Raw genomic sequence first — 22,724 nt, 5'->3', positions numbered from 1 at the left:
ATAATATTTGAAGAATATAAGTATATTCTAATCCATTTCCCATTGGTTTGCCATAGTAATTGTAGATTGTATTATATACAATTGAATAAATTTTGTTGCACAGTTCAAATTCTGAGATTTATGAAATTCAAGTGAAAGTGTGTGTTCCATAATTAGTAAATATTGTAAATTAAGTTAGTCTTTCTCCAAAGATTTTAGTTGAAGTTAGTAAGGGAGTGTAATTTATCATGAGAAAACACAGTCAGGTTTGTCTTTCTTGAGAAGGATATCACCTGTATTTAGTAAAGGAGTTTTATTATGAATAAAAATAGTCAGGTTTATCTTTCTTGAGATGGATATCACATGTATTTAGTAAAGGAGTTTTATTATGAGTAAATATAGTCAGCATTGTCTTTCTTGGGAAGGATGTTAGCTGTATTTAGTAAAGAAGCTTCATCATCAGTAAACACAGCCAGGTTTGTATTTCTTGGGAATGTCAGCTGTAATTTGTAAGGGAGTGTGTTTTACTATAAGTAAACACAGCCAGGTTTGTATTTCTTGGGAATGTCAGCTGTAATTTGTAAGGGAGTGTGTTCTATTATGAGTAAACGTAGCCAGGTTTGTATTTCTTGGAAATGTTGGCTCTAGTTTGTAAAGGAGTGTGTTTCTTTATGAGTAACGACAGCCAGGTTTGTCATTTTGGAAGAATGTTAGCTCTAGTTTATATGGGTGGGTACATGTTTTATTATTAATAAACACTGTGAAATTTCCTTCTTGGGAAAGATGTTAATTGAAATTGGTATGCAACTATGTTTTATTATGAGTTAATACAATCAATTTTGTAAAAACTTATTATACGTATAGCTTAGTTAGAAATTCACATGATGTATGTCTTTGTCATGGAAGGGTTCTATTGTTTTCACTTCAATACAAGACATCTACATGTCATGCATATTTGTTTGATGCCTTGATAATAGCAGGGTCATGAGATTATAAGTATAAATAGGTTAGCCTGTGAATGTTGTGATATATTTCTACGTATGTGTGTTTAATTGCATTTCTTGTAAGCCTATTCATTTTTTATTGTACATGCTGAACTGTGGCTAATTGTAAATGCAAGTGAAAGAGCCAGTGTTTGATTTTCAGTGACTTTCCCGATGCCCTGGTGAAAAGTGATCTAAAATTATCAGAAACTCCTGTGGTTAAGTCCTCAACGTCCAGCCAACCGACTTTCCATACTGCATCAGTTTATTCAGGGGTCACTACAAGTGCTTGCAACAGCTTTCCAGTCACTCAGCAAGTTGCAGACACTACATGTGAAAGTCCAGCTTCAACTTCAGACTTGTATGTGACTGGGACACTTGTGCCATCTAGCGATCATCCAGTGGAAGTTGACAGTAGCATCAAGAGACAAAAAACCATAAACAACATCACAGCTTTTTCTCAAAGGTTGGTCATATAATTTTCAATGCTTTATCTTGTTAATTGGTAAAAATAATAAATTATTTATAATTAGGCATATTTCAGAAAGCATATCATTGGCAAACCAAGTTTATGTAGTATTTATTAATTGAGAATGAAAATAGCCATGTAATTTTCATTTAATTGTATGTGGTTTCTTCTGATACAATGTGAGTTAAGCTGTTTATGATATGTCATATTCAGTATAGATATCTAGCATTTTCTTTACAAATTAACAGTCACTTTTGTAACATTTGTTAAAAACTTATTCTGTTTTAGTTTGAATTGGCATGTGTAAATTATAAAAGTGGATTGAATTTGGAAATATATTACAATCTAACTTAAGTTATTTACATTGTAGTCATCAGCTTCCAGATAGTCCACCAGATTCTGGATCAGAACCACCTTTTTCTCCACCAAATGAGGGTAAGTAATTTTTTACAAACATGATTTTCAATCATAAGAGTTCACCAGATTAAGAATCAGAACCACCATTTTCCCCAACAAATGGGGATTAAGTTATTTATTAATTTATTTTCCATCCAGGACCAGGACTGCCTTTTATTATACTAAATGAGGCCTAACTTTTGTTTTTTTACATATATGATTATCTCTCTAGACATTTCTTCAGATCCAGGATCAGAACTAATTATTTCACATGACTCAGAAATTTCAATTGACTACTACGAAAAGAAAAGCTAAACAAAAATGAAGTTCAGCTAGTTATTATAGAACTAGTTATTACAAATAGATTTAGCTGGAAAATTCCAAAAGATATTATCTAGAACATTTCTATAGAGACAGGAGCATCAAGAGCCAGCACGGGCCTCAGGGCTAACATCCTCGCTAGGCCTCATTTCTCTCTCTTTTTTAACATTTTTAAGAACTTATCAAAAAGAAGATTCTAAATTAGGACAGCAACAAGCTCATAAACAAGGCAGAATCATAGCAGCAGCCATTAATAAAATAACAACAAATATACTATTAAATCTATAAAGTAACAAATACACATTAATTATTACTCAAATTATTTATTATTTCAGTCATTCTTAATGCATCATGCAAAGAAAAGCCAAAACTATGCTTTTTTATGATTAACTGAAGATATAGCCTAAAGGTGCTTTGTGGGCTTTACAACATAACCAGGTTTCACTTGCCCAGGCTCATAGGCAGTTGCCCCTCCTCCTGTCAGCAGGCCTGAATAGAAGCAAATCTAAAACTTTTAATGTAATAGGGCATTCTACATAAGACCTTACATAAAACATTAATAGATTCTGCAAAAATATACATATTAATGGAATACTTTACAAGACATTCTCCTGGACTTTTCACTAGAAATATAGTTAGAGCATTTCATAAGAGACATTTATGCAATTTTAGAAATTTTTGGATCGAGAATGATATGTAACACATTATGTTCACTGAGGTAAGAATTTATTTTAATGTTTTTTATTGGAATAAGCAAGGATTGATAATATTCCCAGAACTAAGTAGAGTTAGGTTTTCTTATGTTTTTAGTGTCTTTAAAAAATAATGAATCAAATTTCTTAACCTTTGCCAGAATTCCTTGTTGAATTACAATTGTATGATATTTTGTATAACAAATTTTCTAACTACACTTAAAGTGTGCAGTATATTTTAACCATGCTTTATGTTTTAAACGTTTTTAACAGTTTACTAAAAATTAATAACTTGTACATTTATGTGAATGTAGCTTGTTCAAACGTTTTGAATATTAAGGTTCCACATGAAAATGGTTGTTTATTTTTTTTATTTGTTTTGTTTCTTTCCAGACCCAAAGCTTAGTGTAAGCAGCAGAAGAACTGTACAGAACGAGATGATGCAATCACAGCAAGAGAGTTTAAAACATTTCATAAACTACAGTAATACTCAGCCCCTCAAACACCTGCCTCCAGAAAATAGCCTAACCATAACCCCTCCTCACCAACATTCAGTGAGCCCAACATATGTTCAAGCTAACTGTAAGGTATGTCTTAAAACTGCTAGTTAAAAGCACTTAGTTGACAAACTAATATAGCTTTTGAAGTATCTTTGCTTACATTCCACCACTATATAAGGCCTACTTTGCTTACTTGCTTCACTCTTCCAAACAGCACTTATTAGCTGTGAATTTAGCAAAACTAGTCTGCTGCAGTGGGAGTAGTTAATCAAAGAATAGATTAGGCCTCTACATAATCCTCACTGAAATTCACTTTGTGGTGAAGAAAAGAAACTAACAAATAAATAAACATTATTTTTCATAAAACAAACAAAATCAGAAAATATAGAATTAATGGCATAGAAGTTAGTGTTCATCACGAAAAATTAAGATCGTTCTTTGAGGAGTATAAAGAAGCTGTAAATGATTAAAAAAGACTGTGGATAGTTAAGTTCCATAAAAGATATACTGAAAAAATTATTATTTTTTGTTTAAGTATTGGTGATTAAGGAGTTTCAGTAGGTAATGTATATTTTCAAAAAATACTTTGAGTTACTGTATCCCATAATTGACTTTCTGATTGAAAAATTTGCATCGTTTTTCTCACATCATAAAGTTCAGTGTTTACTTTGCCATTGTTCCTTTATGATATTAATTTTTAAAACAGTCAACCTTAACAGGCTATGTAAGGGATGTGGAAGTTTTATAGCAGTTACAAGCAAGCCATTTAGCTACAGAAGTTATGGCATCATTACATATATAGGTACATGTATGTAGAGGTCCTTAACTTTAAATAGAAGTGTGGAGAAAGTACATTTTGCTTCCTGAGCACAATGAGTAAAAGGAAAGGGGAAATATATAGTCTGTGGTGTATGTTTTTAACCACATCCTTACCAATTAAGATATGAAATAGACATATATGGCCAACATGTTCACATCTAGTACCCAGCTTTTTAGTTTTATTATTCTTCAAACATTTACTAAAGATAAGTGACTTATAATTCATATAATATATTGTAATGTGTCATTACTAATTAAATAGTACTCTTATGTCATTAATTGTGAGTGCATAATATACCCAAGCTAGTAAATATCTAGTAACTAACATATATATATTCATGTTTTTCAGCATACCAGTTCTTGAATATATTTACATTTCCATATATCTTCATATAGCTGGCTTATTCCAACTTACCTGATACTCTCACTAAAAAGAAGTACAACACAGTATTCCCAGTGTACTAGTGGCAGCTATTTTTTGAAAACAAATTTAAACCCACTTAGTGGGATTTCTGTAGATGTACCAGACTTTGTTTTGTTTTGATTTATGTAGATTTAAGGTGAAAGTAACAACAATAATAATCCAATATTTCAGAAAACAAAACAAGTTAGAATCATACAATTTCTCTTCATTAGAAAAACTTGATTTTCAGAAGTTAAGATACATTTTTCTAACTTATAGTTTATTTTTTGTTGAATGTATTTTAAGCCTAGATTATTGAGGTTTAGAAGGTTTTTAACTTTATTATACTATCTGTAAGCACAAGAAAAATGAAGAGTTAGGGGGGATCTGATTGAGGTGTTTAAGATTGTAAAGAGAACTGATAGTGTTGATGCATCATCTTTTTCCATACTTAACAGTGAGAATAGTAGGTCTAGGGATACAAATATAAATTTAGGCAAGGTAGGAGTCATCTTCAGCTAAGATAGTTTCATTTTTCTAACAGGGTAGTTGGTTTTGGAATGGGTTGTCTTCAGGTGTTGTAGAGGCAGTAAACTTAAGTGAGATTAAGAAAAAGCTTGATAAGCATATGAATGATAAGGGCTAGCTTTAAGATTTTTTTATTATTATTTTAATTTAGTTTAGAGGATGGAACAGCCAAGATGGACCAATATGTCCCATGTTAACCCAAAACCATGTTATGTTAAGAAATAGCCATTAGTATTGTGACTTTAATTTGTTATAAATATATTGAAATTTAGATAATATTAATAATATTGGGAATCTTTCTAATAGTTGTCCATGAAAATTCTAAAAATAACAATATTTTTTTTCATGAGAGGGAAATTGTTTCTATTTTTTTCTATTTATTTATTTAGAAAAAAAAAAAACTAGTTTTGAGCTCTGTTATTTCTTCCAGCCACAGCAGGTCAACCATGCACCACTACCAGCACACACAGGAAACCACTTAGGTCATCTTCCTGTTCACACCAGTACTCAGTCACTGCTCAGCCAACTGCCACAGCCCATAACAAACCCTATTACAGCAGGACTGCAGCAACAGCAACCCCCTTGTTCCCTTATCCCCTCTGTTAACCACTTAGCAACTTTGTACAATAGGTATGTTATTGGTGACCTTCTTCTTCAACTGTTTGTCTTTTTTTTGACATTCTGTTAAAACCTTTGTAGGATTTAGTGAATTACTTATTAGCCTTCTTGTTCCAGCATCAGCCCAGATATCCATGCACTTACTAAATGAATATGGAATAGAGACTTGTGTATAATTATCATGGGAAAAAATGTCTGTTTCAGTTTCTACTTCAATAGTCATGGTTAATATAGTAATTCAGATATGTTCCACCACCTATAGTTTACCTTAATTTTAAGTTAGAAGTTTAAGCTGGTTTGATAATTTAAACTTGGCTGAATTTGATCAACAATGGACACAATTCTTGAAGTTGCTCTGTGTAGAAAACAAGTAGATGGAACTGTAGCTAACTCTGGGATTTGAGAAACTTAAACTACATAAATAGTTTAACATAAGGTCTTTTCTGTGATTTCAATTTCAGCTTTTTCAAGTAGATACTCCAATTGATATTGTTGTTTTTAAGAGAAAGGAACTTGAATTTTTACAAACACATAGATAACTTAGTATTCCTTGTGTTTGGTATCTAATACAGTTTTCATTTTGCACCCATGCTTCATCAGTGAAGACTTTCTGCCTGAAAACCTTGGTAGTCCCAGCCCCAACTTGTCTCGAAAGCGAAAATTGTCAGACTCTTCAAAGCATTCCATCACTGGCAGCCTACTTAATGGACTAGTCAGCATCAAACAGGAACCAAGTAAGACCTTTACTGGATAACCAAACATGATTACTTTGACTATGTGTTTTGTGACCTATGGATACAAGTTGATCTGTAATAATAATCTAACTTACAGGATTAGTAGAGTATGTTTTAATTACGATTGCAATTGCCCTTAAGCAAAAGTTTGGTTCCAGAAGTTTAGTTGTATTAGTTTTACATTACCAAACTTAACAGTAATTGGAGTGTACCAAATATTTATACTAAACTAAAATATACTAAAAAATTCTGTTGAGTATGCAAATATAACGTTAAAGAAAACTTATAGTGTGTATGGCACTAAATAATAAGGGTTTTCCTTTTATAAAAGAGACAAATGCCAAAGGTGATAAGCATTTTTGTTCCTGTTATCTCAATTTTTGCACATTGTATCTAGAATAAACACTACCAAATTTCCAGGTGGATTGTCACCAGATCGTCAGGGTGAAACTCCTCTACCAGGCACTGATGATGAGTATAGTTTTGACTTCAGCAGTCCAGACAACAGTGCAGTATTTCTAGATGCTGTATATCAGTGTATTCGTTTCCAGCCGTTTCAACAGACCACATGGCACATTCTTTGTGATGCTACCCTTAAAGAACTGTAAGTGAAGCTTCTATACTATAGACTTTAATAAAGAACTTTCTTGTCTCTCCAGTTCTCCCTCATTTAGTCTGTTGTTGTGCATGAAAAAAAAGACTAAGCCCTGTTTTCTTGTCAACACATACAAGAATAATCATCAGATATTTGGTTTTAATGTGAGGACGAATTTTTTCTCTAAATAAGATTATGGTTAATTTTTATCCCAAGTTTCATTCCTCTTTGTTTTTAATTAGAATTTACAACCAAACACTAACTTGTTTATCTGTTAAATTAAATTGTATTGTCTACAAACTTACATCATACTGTCTGCAGTGAGAATCTTAAAAATAGGTGCATTTTTTTTAAAAAAAAAAGGTGTTTCCAAATTTAAGTCATATTTCCTCTAATACTATTGCCATAGGTCTAATCAAATGTGCATGGCTAGGTCCATTGGACCGACCCTGTACTGTAGAAGGAATACTGACTATAATTCTGAACTTACTATGTGTATCTACATCAGTTGTCGCAAGCTTTAAGAGAAATTTACAAGTCTGTTGTACAAAAAACATCAGATGAGCTACAAGGGTATTTGTACACAGGACATGTCTGTGAATTGATGACATCAGTCTGACTCTGACAAGTTGATGTTCATGTGAAGAATAAAAATACCTTTGTCCATTATACAGTTTGCATATTGCATTTGCATAACCTCTAGAATATCCAAAATCCATATCTACAGTTTTTTAAGTATCCCAGTATATTGTATCTGGTATTTTCTTTCCTTTACCATGAAATTTTGCTAAATCAGCAATGTAGGGTAAAATGAATAGTTGATAACTCTGACATCAAATAGTTTGTTGAATGGCACTCTGTAAAGGTCATGGCTGGGTTGCACACTTTAACCCCCACCTATGCACATAGGATTAAAGTTGTTTTCTGACATTCACGGCCATAAACTTCCTGAAGTAGAAACTTAAACTTTATTCAAAATACTTATTTCTTTACTTCCAGGCCTCCTCCAAACTATAGGGTGGATGCCGACAAAGGGTTTAATTTTAGTAATGCTGATGATGCCTTTGTGTGTCAGAAGAAAAACCATTTCCAGGTCACAGTACATGTACAATCAGTTGGAAATCCACAGTTTGTGAAGACTGCAGAAGGCTTGAAGAAGATTGAAAACTTCTTTCTTCACTTTCAGGGAGTAAAGGTGAGTTCATATTCAAATAAAATTTTATTTTTCATGTCATTAAAACTTTTTTTTTTATGTTTTAATAATGAATAAGTTATTTTCAACACCTAAAGATGTCACACTTTATAAGGTAAACCAGTATTTATAAATTCAATTTACATCACAGGTTTTATATATTTAACAACAAGCTTAGTTTGGTCCTTTAGGTGGAGATTTCTCTAAGCTTTATATAATTTTATGTTTTCAACCTACAGTATAAGTTTAAAAGAATACCTTAAGTAATATTACAGTGATGTATGTATGTTAAAAAGTCATATATTTACACAAAATACTGTTAGAAACAAATTTTCTATCTTCAAATTCAGGTCACTAGGGTTAAGATAAAAGTGGTAATGTTTTTGCTCAGTTATTTCGTGCAAAAAAATGTTGAAAAGTTTCATGTGTAAAATAGCTTTATCATGAAGAAATTAGATATGAGAGAAAGAAGTCGATTATATGCCAACTTTCTGTGTAACTTACATGTATCTTGATAAGTAATTGTTCAACAATAAAAAATATCTATTTATTTCTAGTATTATATTAGTTATAACTTAGACCAAAAAGGAACTAAGTTTTGATTATGAGACCTGTTGCAAGTACATTTTCTACTCTAAAAGTTGAGTAAAAAAATCTTGGCAACATTTTAGTAGATTTAGTTTGACTCTCATTAGATACTTTTAAAGTTCAAGCAGTGTGGTTCAGTGTAAAACATGCTTAGATAACTAACAAATACAACATTAATACAAATCATTGTATTATTAGCCTTAACAGTTTCAGATATCCACAATTTTGTCAGCATGTTTTAATGTACATATATAAATTGGTGTCTTGCAGGTCGAGTCTCCAACTCAGATAATCAAAATTGAACAGTCCCAGTCAGACCGTAGCAAAAGACCATTCCATCCTGTCCTGTAAGTCTATGATTATTTTCCTGTATAAGACCATTCCATCTTATCCTCTCTATGTTTTTCCTGTATAAAACCCATTTCATCCTGTCCTGTAAGCCTGTGTTTTTTTTTTTCATGTATTTGTACATTTAAGATAAGATGCTGTTATTAAAAGGTACATAATGTAATTCATGCATGAAATGGTCACCAATAACTTTAGGCATACATCTCTCTCTCTCTGTAGATAAATACACATACAGATTTTTAAACAAAAAATATTTCAAAGAAAAAGCAGCATAATCATACATTTTTTGTTACAGAGTTTGCAGAAACTTCATATAAAAGTAAAACAGTAATACTCATATGTGTAAAATGATTGATTCAAATTTTGAAAGTCATTCAGATTCAATTCAAACTTCATTGGCAGTATTTGATAACCCCTTTGAAGTTAATTAAAATGATAAACAAAATTTGCAGAAAATAAAAGGTTATCTTTTGATTTATAGTTAACTATAAAATTATTAAATGACTTGCCGATTTTACAGTATTGACATTTCTCCTGAGCAAGTCACTAAGACCACCATTGGAAGACTCCACTTCAGTGAAACTACAACCAATAACATGAGGAAAAAGGGAAAGCCAAATCCTGACCAACGATATTTTTACTTGGTCGTCAGTCTCTGTGCTCACAGTGGAGAACAAGCTTACCCTGTAGTAGCCCATGCTTCTGAAAGAATCATTGTGCGAGTGAGTTCAGATAACTTTCTCTCAGCTTTCAAGTAATTATCAGATAAGTAGAGTGCAAGCAGATTTCTTGCTTTAAATGATAATTTTCATTATCATACAATTTTTTTGTCCCCTGATGGGACAGCAGTAAGTCTACAGACGTACAACACCATTAAGATTCACAGTTTGATTCCATGTGGTGGACTGGACGTAGCAGATAGTCCAATGTGGCTTTGCTCTAAAACAAACAAATCATACAATTTTCGGCAGGTGAACTGACTATATTAAGGTTTTAAAATTTGTTTAAGCTATTTGCTTTTATGTGTCCAAGCACTTATTGATTCAGAAATATTTGATAGTTTAGGCTGTGTGCAAAAAAAGGATAAGTGAACAATTATATTTAGCATTTTTAATGCACGAATTCTAATAGAGATTATTATTACACATTCAAATCAATAATAAGTTGACAAATGGGTTTAGAACGGGAAAGACTATAGTACAGTTTAATAAGTTAGGAATTTCAGTGAATTAAAATAAACATAAATTACATCTTTGATTTCACAGAGACTAATATCTTTCCAGGCGTCCAATCCTGGTCAGTTTGAGAATGATATGGAATTGTCATGGCAGAAAGGGCACAACCCTGATACAGTGTATCATGTTGTAAGTATATTCTGTGCTTCTGATTTTAGTGATGGTAAAGAGTATTTCTGTTAATTAATTTTGTCATTCTGTTATTATTGTTTTTAGAATATAACAGTCTTAAATAAGATGCATACTCTGAAAAGTTAGCTTTAATATATATATATATGTGTATCTAATCTTTTTGTTTTGATATTATTTATGAACAGTTATTTGATTTTGGGCCTAAGTTTATTGTTTAGGTTTGTTAATGTTTTCAATACTAAATACAAGAATCTGATTTTTATTTTTATAGGGACGAGTAGGAATCAATACAGATAGACCTGATGAATCTCTGGTTGTTCATGGTAATGTCAAGATTACTGGTCACATTGTACAACCCTCTGATGCTAGGGTAAAAAGTGAAACCATAGAGGTAAAGATTGAAACCTACTGTTTCTAAATAACCTGATTCACACATACTAATAATTACAAACATGTTTTCCTCTTATGTTTTTCAAGAAATGTAATCTAACTAAGCCGTTTATTTACATGCAAAATAAATGGATATATAAAAATAACATTTGTTGAAAACGTATCTTTATAATATGTGCAGACAGTTAATAAGATTAAAAAAATTTTGTAAAACATTTCATTGTGTTAAGAGATCATTAGGTTTATGGTTACTTGGATTTGTTTATTTAATAGGTTGACACCAGGGAACAGCTGAAGAATGTAGCTAACATGAGGATTGTGAAGTATCAATACCTTCCTGAGTTTGCTCAACAAGTTGGAATGTCAGAAGATCAACTGTCAGACATGGGTGTTGTAGCCCAGGAGGTACGGACCATCCTTCCTGATGCTGTAAGGGAAGCAGGGGATATTGTACTTCCTAGCGGTCAAAGGATTGAGAACTTCTTGGTTGTTAATAAGGTCTGTACACATGATTTAGATGTAAAGTAAGTTATATATATTGTGTTAATAAATTTTGTAGAAGTTAATTTTTTGGAGATGGTGTTTTATTTTGACTAACCAGAAATTTAATGCAAACAATTGACAGAAAATATGTATTCTTTATTCTCAGCAAAAATCACTCACTAAACTTACAGGTGTGTAGGGATGATATTTTGGATGTTATTGCTGATAATTATTTCATTTTATTCTTTCATATACGGTTTCTAAAGGTAACCCAGTAAAGTAATAAACCTACACAACTATAGAAATATCACTTAAATGATTATTTTATATTTCATCTCTTTGTATAGGAACGTATCTTCATGGAAAACGTTGGAGCTGTCAAGGAGTTGTGTAAGGTTACAGACAACTTAGAAACTCGGATAGATGAGTTAGAACGTATAAACCATAAGTTAAGCAAACTGAAACGACTGGACAGTCTGAAGTCTTCCTCAAGTGGAAGTACCATTACCAGGTAGGTAACTTGAACTAAAACTTTACATTAATAGTTCCCAAACTTTTTTCACTGATGACACCCTAACCCACTTACCTTTATTTGGATTACACCCCCGCTGCCAATGCAGTACTTTATGTACAGTGTTTTTTTCTTATGTTCTTAATTATTCTTCATTTGGTGAAGTTCTCGTGAAACCCCAAGCAGTTTGCCTTAACACACAGTTTAGAAACCACTGATTCACATAATGATACTTCTACTGTATAGTTTATATTGATATTGTAAAATTCATAAATCTCCACCAGATTACTGCAGTGTTTACTTTTACTTGTTAATTAATCTATTTGGGTAGAACAAGCTTATAAAAACTGTGGCTTATTTGATACAAATAAATTATGGGCTTTCTTGTGATATACTGGTAATAATGTTTGAGGGTTGTACATTAATAATTTTAATGCAAAAAACTGCATAAAGCTATTGAACATTTTGTTTGTGTAGTGCAAACAAAAATACACTGTCTTATTCTTTAATTTTAGCTCAACAATTTACAGATTTGAAATATTACAAAGATAATACAAATTATCATTAAGTAATTTAAAATGAAGATCTTAATAGATTTAACTACCAGCTAGTAACTTCATATTTTCTTAACCAGTCGATGCAGCAGCATAAGGAATTCAAGAAAATCTATTAGACCTCGATGCCATAGACACAAAGAGAAGGAGAAAGGAGTGTGTACCAGCCAGTTTGTCCAAGGCACTGTTATCACTTTAGTGCTGATCATGGCCTTCTGGTGAGTCAACATTTTATTATATACATCAAGTAAAGCTTAATATATATATATCTTTGTAATGTTTTGTTTAATTTTTTTATATAAATCAGTATAATTATTAAGAATTGATATCTTCTTCAGTCATATTTTATTCTGTTTAAGAAGTTAAATTTGGAATTGACTTCTGTTGATCATGATGGAATTATGTTTGATAATTGCAAAGGTTTTCTTTGTGCTAAAGCTACATTTTAAAATTTATTTAGTGCTGATACCTTTTAGAAATTTTTTGATTTGACAAAATATTAAATGTTAACATATTCACAGTCTTGTTGCCATGGGAACCCTGTATATCCTTGACTGGCATAAGAAATACACATCTTCCGAAACAGAAGTGGAAATATCAGCGTAAGTTTAACACTAAATTAAGAAGTAGAACAGTGAGTCCCAATATTTTATTAATTCATAGTCCAGCAAAATCTTCATAAAAATCTTTAGAACTGTTAGGAATAAATATCCCAATAATGTTGTTATGAAACAAGTTAACTGCAGGTGTGTGTTTTCCCCACATTCCTTTTAATTTTCCTATTGCATCTCAAAATGAGAGGTGTAATAAAATAGTACACAATGGACAAATTTAGAGGAATGTAGAAAAAACCATCTCAAATTAATTTGTTTTTGTAACAGTTTTTAAGTCTACTGGTTTTACAATATTTTGCCAACTTTTGACATTTAAATTATTAGCCTATAATGTTGTTTTCTAACTTAGCTTCTTCAAGAATCTTTGAAATCAAAAACAAGCTTTTTATTTTTGTCACTGAATGTTTTTTTTTATCAGCACTGGTTCATGGACTAGTGGTTGGAAACCACTAAACTAGAATACATTAATATGGCAAAGTATATTGACTTCATCCACTTAAATTAATAAAGCAATAACTTGGAGGAGGTTGGTTATTGTCAACTATCATATCCTAATCAGTCTTAAGGAGCTTTAACAATGAGTATAAAGCACACATCAATTGGAACATCAATTGTTTATTACTGAGCACCATGCTCAAATATATTACTAACTAACATCAAGTGTCTTGTGATACCTAATTACTAAATTCTCAGTAATATATTGCTGAAGAGCATCAAGTGTCTTGTGATACCTTCATTACTAAAGTATCAGTAATATATTGCTGCAGAGCATCAAGTGTCTTGTGATACCTCATTACTAAAACCTCAGTAATATATTGCTGTAGAGCATCAAGTGTCTTGTGATACCTCATTACTAAAACCTCAGTAATATATTGCTGTAGAGCATCAAGTGTCTTGTGATACCTCATTACTAAAGCCTCAGTAATATATTGCTGTAGAGCATCAAGTGTCTTGTGATACTTCATTACTAAAGCCTCAGTAATATGTTGCTGTAGAATATCAAGTGTCTTGTGATACTTCATTACTAAAGTATTAGTAATATATTGCTGTAGAGCATCAAGTGTCTTGTGATACATCATTACTAAAGCCTCAGTAATATATTGCTGTAGAGCATCAAGTGTCTTGTGATACTTCATTACTAAAGCCTCAGTAATATGTTGCTGTAGAATATCAAATGTCTTGTGATACCTCATTAGTAACATCTCCATAATATATTGCTGCAGAACATCAAGTGTCATGTTATACCTCATTACTAAAGACTCAGTAATATATTGCTATATAGCATCAAATATATTTTGATACCTCATTAGTAAAATCTCAGTAATATATTGCTGTAGAACATCAAGTGTCTTGTGATACCTCATTAGTAAAATCTTAATATTTGTAAAGAAGTTGCTAGATGATATAATCTGTTTCTAATTAGTTAAGTATTATCTTTTAATCTGTACATACCTTCATTATGATTATGTAAGCATTCAGAGCAGTAACCTAAATTGTTGTCTTTCACTTTGCTATATTTCCACAATTTTGTATTACTTTACATACAGTATTTAGAGTGGTATCCCAAACTCTGACTCTGTTAAGATTTTTGGGATATAAAGAAACTAAATTTGTTTCTTGTTTTAGCTATACACATGGTACTCTGTTAAAAAAACAGAGCTTATTTTCCAAAATGCCTTATACTAGCAGTATTGAACCAACTTCAGAAAAAACACCTATATCTCAAGAACCCCAGAGGAAAAGTACTTCATTTCTAGGTGAGTATTAAATTGTTTTATTTGCCACATACAAACAAAACTACTAAAGCTATACACCATGTATAATTTTTCACACAATTCTAATTCATGATTAAAATAAAAACATGTAAATAAAACTAAAAGACCTAAGATTTAAAATCATACTCATTTTATATCCCCGAGGAAGAACAGCTGTGCCATTTAAAACATGAAATATTACACCTTATGTTTGTTCCACTCACAGTGTAATTCTATATTACTAAAGTTGAAGGATAAGTAAAGTCACCATTGTTTGTTAAATTTTGTTTTTATAACTGGTATGTTATATGCATAAACCAAATGTAATGACCTAAATATGATGAAAAATTAAGTTAATTTAGTGATCGATGTGTTTGGAGGAAAACAAAGTTTTACAATAAAAAGGATACCGATATTTAAGATGAACAAAATTGTTTATTTACACATTTGGGAAGTAATTATATGTGTAATTCATCATTACTACTCCCAAGTTAATTTCAGATTAGTTTTTAAACTCACATCACTCATAAAGGATTTTTTGCATACTAAAGACCTTCACCCAATTTATCTTTGTTCATGGCCTGGATATCTTTATCTGTGTGGAGACTGTAAGGCCTCCTATATTGGCAAAACTAAAAGCCATCTACTAGTTAGAGCCAATGAACATATGGCAATTTCCATGAAAACACAAAACAAATATCAAGATAAACATTCTTAATTTTAAAGTCTCATTTTTCACAGGCACGGTATACACGCAGAATATCATTTCCATATCATCGAATCAGGACACTAGCAATCAATGTGTTCGAAGGAAAACAAAGTTTGATAATAAACAAGATTATGACACTTATGATATACAACATTGTTTATTGACAAAAAGGGGACATGGATAAACGTGTCGGAATTCTATCAGATTCCATCTTCAGTATCTAAATCAATATAAAAGGAATTTACATACATCTTTGGACATTGCTAAAGTACAATTGCTAAATATAACGATAATTAAACAAATAAAGCACATAACAGTAATCATGAGGACAAACTATAGCAAGAAAACACAACAATTTTTGCTTCCTTACTGAATGCATTCTCTGACATGGCATTCCTAAGTTCCTCCATTTTAAATTATCCAATCAAAACCTACAAAATTCTTCAGCTTACAGGACTTGTCAAAAGAAATTGTTGGATCAAACACAAAACAATTTGAGTTAACCCCTGTGCTTCCTCCATATGCCAATGTAGTGAAGAAGCAAGATACTAACCTAACTTATCAAATTTTAACATCTTTTGCGAGGCCAACACTGATCCGGAATTACTGATTAAAGAAACTCTCCACATCAAACAACTTTCATCAACACTGAATAACATCAGTCTTCTTTTAAATTGCACATTTTGTAATATGTGTAGTATTTTTGTTTGTTATTCCTTTGCTTTCTGTGTGTTTTAGTTTGATTAAAGTATCATTCTTGAAGCAATGTATTTTAGTTATTTACTTAGGAATGATGAAATTCTTTTGTTTTGCTTTAGATACTGAAGATGGAATCTGTAGAATTCCAAAATGTTTATCTGTGTCCCCTTCTGTTGTAAATAAACAATATTGTTCATCTTAAGTATCGTTGTCCTTTTAATTGTAAAGTAATTTATCATTGGACAGCCAAAAATTTAGTTAATTAAGCTGAATGCATACTAAAGTGTACAGTAAGTAATAACTTTTTTTATGAGAACAATTTTTATTTTAATGTTCAGGTGATTTTGTAATAGCTACCATGAAACAAAAAGTGTAAATGCCATAAACATATTTACTAATAAAATTTCTAATCTAGTAAACACACAGCTCAAACTTAACTTTGTGAAACAACTTCTCTAAAATCGTTTTTTATATTATGGTATTTAAATAATGTTTCTTCTGAAATTATCACAGCTAAAGCTTGAAAAATTTCTGAATAAAAATTCCTCACCTACAGCTTCTCAGCATACCAGCCATGAGCCTATTGGGGTACCACTTGAATGCTCAAAGCTTAATGCTTCAGATATTCCCTGTCCAATGTTTTGTTGTGTTTCTGGGTCTGAACCAGAAGAGAATTTCCTGAGAATAAGAAATAGAGACAAAGGTTTCAACCGTACCAAAAGTCACAGCCGAAATGGTGAAGCTCGATCTATGAGTAAGTACAGAAAAAATGGCTATTTATAGTATTATGTTCTAAGAATTGTGAGACTTGTAACCTAAAAGATGAAAAGTCTGTTAGTACAGTTTCTTCCTTGATGCAATAACTTATTTGTCAAAAATCTAAATAATTATATACAAAAATTAATAAAAATGTTTTGATCACCATATTTGGAAATATACCAAAAAATAGTATTATAGAAAAGAGTATTTGTGTTTTTACATCACATACATTTGGACAATAGGAATAGTGTATTTAAATTGGGAAGAAAGGAAAAATTGTAAAATAATAAAATTTACATTGTTTTGTTTCCAATACTTCAATCCAAAGTTTTCATGTTCCCAATTTAGAATATCAGTGTTCACAAAATATACCTATACAATTAACAATAACATAGTATTACTGTTCCAGTTGTTTAGTTGGGTGTGTGTTGAAATACACTTGTACATTTGATTCTCTCATATACTTTGAAGATCTGAGCATGGTTACGTCTTCAGAAGGTCCTGGTCTGGATATGACTACCCTTGGTACTGCCATTCCTCCTCAGAACCAGGAGAATGAAGGAAGGGCATCCAACTCTTATTACCAATCCACAAAAGAACACAGCATGAGTTCTTCTAGGTTTCCACAAGATGGTGTAGTGAGCAATGAGTTGTCTAGAGGCCCAGCTGACCAAACAAATAACAATAGCACCTCTGTAGTTTCTGCCAAGACTTTAGCAAATGAGAGCTATCCTGAAGAAAACTCGAGTCTCAACAAAAAATTACCAACAATTAGTCCATTAATATGGAAGAGGAATGCCAAACAAGAAGCAACTTTGGATGTTGCAAGTCTCTTGAGACGACATAGAGATGTTGAATCTGGGGGAAGCAACATAAAATCTTTCTCCCGAAAAGGTACTTCTTTGTCTCAGTTACACAATTGTTGAATAAAACATACTCAGTTGTAGAAATAGCAAGAATGCTGAGAAAAATAAATAATTGTATAATTCATTGAAAAGCATTTTTTTATTTTTTGGGAGGGTGGGAAGAATGATGTTCTCTTGAACACTAATCATTATATGTATAATTTTTACACTATGTGTTTGAGATTTGAGTAAAATAACATGCAGTATACACTTGGTTAATTAAAGGAGCATGGAAAATTTGTCTTAATCTTTGTATTTACTATATGATTGTTCGAAAAAAGGAATATTAACAGCACTGTCCTGTCCTAAGTTGTTGTCATATTGGCATATATTGTCATTACTTTGAGATCTGCTAAAATAAAACAAAAATTTATACACATTTTACAGTATGACACCGAAAGGATCCATTATAATAAAATAATAGTTTTGCCACGAGAAGTAGAATCTAGTGCAGAGTTTCTTAGTCTATTGTACCTTAAAGCCCATTTAGTTATTTGGTACAGCAGTAAAGGCCCACATATGTAGTTGGTGACTCATTAATTTAGGCAGTAACATTTGTCCCTGGTTGTGGTGGCCCATAACTGAGCATCTTATGGCCTAATGGGTGAGAATTACTGATCTTAGTTTTTATATTTTGTTTGTTAAATCAAAACTCATCCAGAGAGTTTAGAAAACATTAAAAGTGAACTGTCTTTTTTTTTTCACCTGATAACTTGTAGCAAATGCACCAGAGCTACAACATCCACTTGAGTCCATCAAACTTTTGGAACTGGACACCATTATTGGGAGGGAATACTGTGTAAATCACTGTGCTCAAGGACCATGGTTTTATTATATCATTCCCATCTCTAAATACATGGCTTTGGACTATATAAATGTCCAGTTCAAGTAGGTTCACTAATGTTTTGTGTGAGTATTGACTAGACTTGTGTAATTTAATAGTAGTGAGAAAATGGTTACCGCTATGCTTACAATATTGAGTAAAAAGAGGCAAAATTACTTTGACCAAACTTAATCTATCTATATGTCTTTTGAAATCAAGGGAAAGAGACTAAGTTTTTTGTTATGCAGGTCTGTAACTTGAATAAAAAAACCTCTCGTATTGAAAATCTGGCTGTACAGATACAACCTACTTAAACTTACAGGAATACTTACTTTATTATTTCTAATTTAACTAATCCTTTTGTATCAGTTAACACAAAATTGTAAACATTTTTTTTTTAGGAAGCATCAGTTAAATTTCTAAGCATCCTAAAATTTCACTTTTGAGCCTTATACTTGTTACACATATAGAATTACAATTTCAATGTGTTAATAACAACAACTTTTAAAGAACTTTTTCTCAAGTTATGTGGTATTATGTTAAGTATATAATGGAATTTGAAATTAAAAATTAAACTTTTAAGTTCTAGTATGTGTGTGTGAATAACATCATAAAAAGGGTTGGCTGGGTTAATATATACAAAACCTTAGTTGACTTAAATTATTATCAGCCGTACTGAAATGTAATATCACATGGTTACTACTGAAATGGCATAATTTGTCAGCTTAAGCTTTCTATCCTAATGGATGAAACTTGTTTCCTGTCTAAAAAAATATTTCAAAATGTTGAGTAATTATACAAAGAAAAAAATGTAACAATGATTGAAATGTACAAAGATACAATTTATGTGTATTTTTAAAATTCTTCAAGGTAAATATCAATGTCTTAAACTTATTTGTGCTGACCTGTGTAAGAGAATCTTTCCTAAGTTCTGTAACAGCTTGTTTCTTGTCACTAAGTATTGAAAATGATCTTACATAATACTTGCTTTGCACATATCCAAATATCATTAATTTGAACAGTAGTTATTTTGTTTCCTCATTTTATCCCTTTTCACTGAAAATGTAAAACGATATTAAAACCTACATATATTTTAAATTAATCTAGCTTAATAGTGCATGAGAAATATCTTAACCCTCCAAACTAAAAAAGTAATATTGGTTTTGTTTCAGTTTGACACAGGCACTTCAGATGAAATTATGTGATACAGAGGAAAAGCCATTTGACTGTCCTCTCAGTGGTCAGAGAACCGAAGAAGGACAAAATCAGTCACTTAACAGATTACATGATGCTCTGGTTAGTTGATGATTGGTATATTTTATATGTTTGAAGAAGTTAATTGGTTAGCAGATATGCTTTCTATCATTAAGATCTTAATACATACAAACTGGGAATTTGTAGAAAAGATGACATGATGAAGGTTCATACATAAAACATTTCACCGTTTTTCTCTTCTACAGGAGGAAAACCCTTCATGGCAACTTCCTGTTGGACTTCATCTTAGAAGCTCATACAGATTTCGAATATTTGTGAAGGGAGTTGCCAGGGTAAGTAACACTTTTAAACTAATTGGGTATTTTTTTAAATTCATTCAATGTAAAATTTTCATTTTAGAGAAAATCCTGACCTGCTAGTTGTTTATTGTATTTTTTAATTTTTCTATTATTCTTATGTAATAGTATGAAATGTTAAAATTAACAACATTAGAGACTTGATTGTAGACTCTATAAAATAAATACTATTTTCCCTGTTTTCTTTTCTGCATATTAACTATCCAATGAACTTTATTGTAATACCAGGCCTGTTCTATTCCTGTGCAAGAAGCTGGTCACCAGTTTGTGGAGTATAAGCTTATGTTTCATAGAGATTGCAACAAGTGAGGCAACAGTGGTGTTTGAGGACAGAAACTAGTGCAATTAAAAATAAAGCTGAAAAGACTATTGAACACTGTGAATATAAACTGAAACTTATGAAAATTCTGGCTATGGACTTTGTTGAAATCCGTTTCTGCATGAATTGACTTTGTAGAGATGTCATACTACAATAATATTAAGTAGCAAGTTGATCATCCTATATGTGTTTGTTTGATATTTTCTGATATTATATTTTTTCATCTGCCATCATATCTCACTCCTTCATGGCCAAATTTTCCAACAATGAAGATAAATAGGAAGAAAAGAATTTGTTTGCTGACAGCTTGGTATTTCTGCATCAATAGCTAAATACACTCAGTGATAATTCCTCTTCATTCCAGCAAGAGGGTCTGTTTTTTCCGAATCTGGTGGTCTACAATACCTCATGTGCTGTTGTGCCTTTACAATGCTATCACACACCTACTTGATGGTAGGATCTAGATCCTTGGTATGCATTGGAAGCTCTAATTTTGACAAAATTCATAGACTATTGATCTGAATGCATATTCATATGGACTTAATTCAATTGTATACAATTCAGATATGATAAAGTCCCCCAATTCACTTTTAGAAGTTTAATTTTTGGGAACTTTACCATTCATAACATCCATGGAGGAGTATTTTTATTTTGAGGACCATCATAACTTATCCATATTTCAGTGATAAAAACAGTAGACAAGTTTTCATCGACCAGTATTGTTGATGGTTGCTGCACCACAGTCTACCACGTTACAGAAAATCATCAGTATGGTTATGCTGATACAGCTGCAACATGGTATGTACTAATGCAAAAACAATGGAAAATATAAAACACATATCAACCAATGAAGTAACACCCTGACAGGCACCTTTATATTTTATTTAAACTATTCCAATGAAGATTATCATCAACCAAATACTTTAAAGATGTCCTTACAGATTATCTGTTATCCTATAACCTGGACAGTCAGTATTTTGTCTCTTTTTATAACTACAATAATGGAATTTGAATCTTTCAGAAATCTTTTGCCTTGAGCTAAAGTTTAGTAGGAAATGTAAGAATACTTTATGATGTACTTTATTGCATGAGAAATCTATTCTGTAAAAACATAGTTTATGTTGCAGTTTATGTAAAATACTGAACATTGAGTAGTGGTATCTTATACCAGTAGTTATAAACATTCAACTAATCTTAAAGAAATTGATTAATCGTATTGCTAAGGTTGGAAAATTTCTTTTTTAGGTGAATTAAGGGTTGGTTTTGTGAACAAAATATCTATTGTAGAGCAACTTGATCAATTTGAAAAAACAACCAATGTTATTTACTTAAAATTCCAGTACTGAACAAGAAACAGCAATGATGAGATTTTATTATCTTAATTTCTTGAATTCTAACTGTTTGGCTTCAAGTATATGATATTATAGTAGAAAAGCAGTATGAAGATGTGTTTAGTGACCTTTGATTTTTGTTTTGTTTTTATGTTAAATGTGGATGAGGAGTCAATAAAATCATGGGATTTTGTAAATTGAAAAGGCTTGAGATTAAAAGCCTATAAAAATCACATGACCAAACTTTAGGTTGATTTTCTCTCATATATCATGTTATAGCAACCGCTGGTAATTACTTAAAAGTTAACAAATCAAATAGGCATCACATAATTTCTACCAAGCTGTATAGAAAATTCTTAGTAGTAGTTTAAGAAATATAAAATTCTGAATCTTCAGTGTACAATTTGGGTTATGCAGTTCTATCTGTAAACAAATGACAATGAATAAGTTTCAAAAACAAAACATTGTAAAATACAACATAACAAGTGGAAGATATTTTAAGGAAGGTAATTGAAAAACATTATTACTGTAGTGTTGGATTTGGAAAACATAAATCCAAAATAGTCTTTTTCTAATCAAATCCATGAGTTTTATAGAATTCAAACTATCTTTTTTAAAACAAAATACTGTTTAGTATTCGTAAGTTAATGTCAAATTGGTATACCATTTGGACTGTAAGAATATGTTGGTGATTATTGAAAGGATGCTATCATAATTGCTATTAATAATCAACAATTTAACAGGTTCTTTAATATATTCCTGTAAGATAC

At 31.3% G+C, this 22,724-nt stretch overlaps 1 protein-coding gene across 1 annotated transcript; it reads left to right on the top strand.

The window, feature by feature from the left end:
• Window positions 1-405: 405 nt before the first annotated feature.
• On the top strand, window positions 406-22,450 carry LOC106466560 (myelin regulatory factor-like). Its single transcript, XM_022394596.1, has 23 exons — window positions 406-455; window positions 1,126-1,428; window positions 1,802-1,866; window positions 3,234-3,427; window positions 5,521-5,720; window positions 6,309-6,442; window positions 6,863-7,046; window positions 8,037-8,232; window positions 9,088-9,164; window positions 9,686-9,887; window positions 10,449-10,529; window positions 10,804-10,923; window positions 11,196-11,420; window positions 11,753-11,916; window positions 12,551-12,688; window positions 12,992-13,072; window positions 14,711-14,841; window positions 16,803-17,000; window positions 17,477-17,899; window positions 18,630-18,798; window positions 19,906-20,029; window positions 20,194-20,280; window positions 20,533-22,450. The coding sequence occupies exons 1-23, from the start codon at window positions 406-408 to the stop codon at window positions 20,611-20,613; spliced, it is 3,627 nt and encodes a 1,208-aa protein (XP_022250304.1). The 3' UTR covers window positions 20,614-22,450.
• The last annotated feature ends 274 nt before the right edge of the window (window positions 22,451-22,724 follow it).

Source organism: Limulus polyphemus, unplaced genomic scaffold, assembly GCF_000517525.1.
Source record: "Limulus polyphemus unplaced genomic scaffold, Limulus_polyphemus-2.1.2 Scaffold2302, whole genome shotgun sequence".
NCBI classification, from domain to species: Eukaryota; Metazoa; Arthropoda; class Merostomata; order Xiphosura; family Limulidae; genus Limulus; species Limulus polyphemus.
Note: the sequence above shows the minus strand (reverse complement) of the source record. Positions and strands in the feature narration are given on the sequence as shown.

Excerpts from the sequence above, each read along its gene's own strand:
- LOC106466560 (XM_022394596.1), top strand. The coding sequence starts at position 406 with ATGTTAGCTGTATTTAGTAAAGAAGCTTCATCATCAGTAAACACAGCC. Across the intron at positions 1,429-1,801 it reads ATCACAGCTTTTTCTCAAAG|TCATCAGCTTCCAGATAGTC; the intron begins GTTGGTCATATA and ends TTTACATTGTAG. Across the intron at positions 11,421-11,752 it reads ACTTCTTGGTTGTTAATAAG|GAACGTATCTTCATGGAAAA; the intron begins GTCTGTACACAT and ends CTCTTTGTATAG.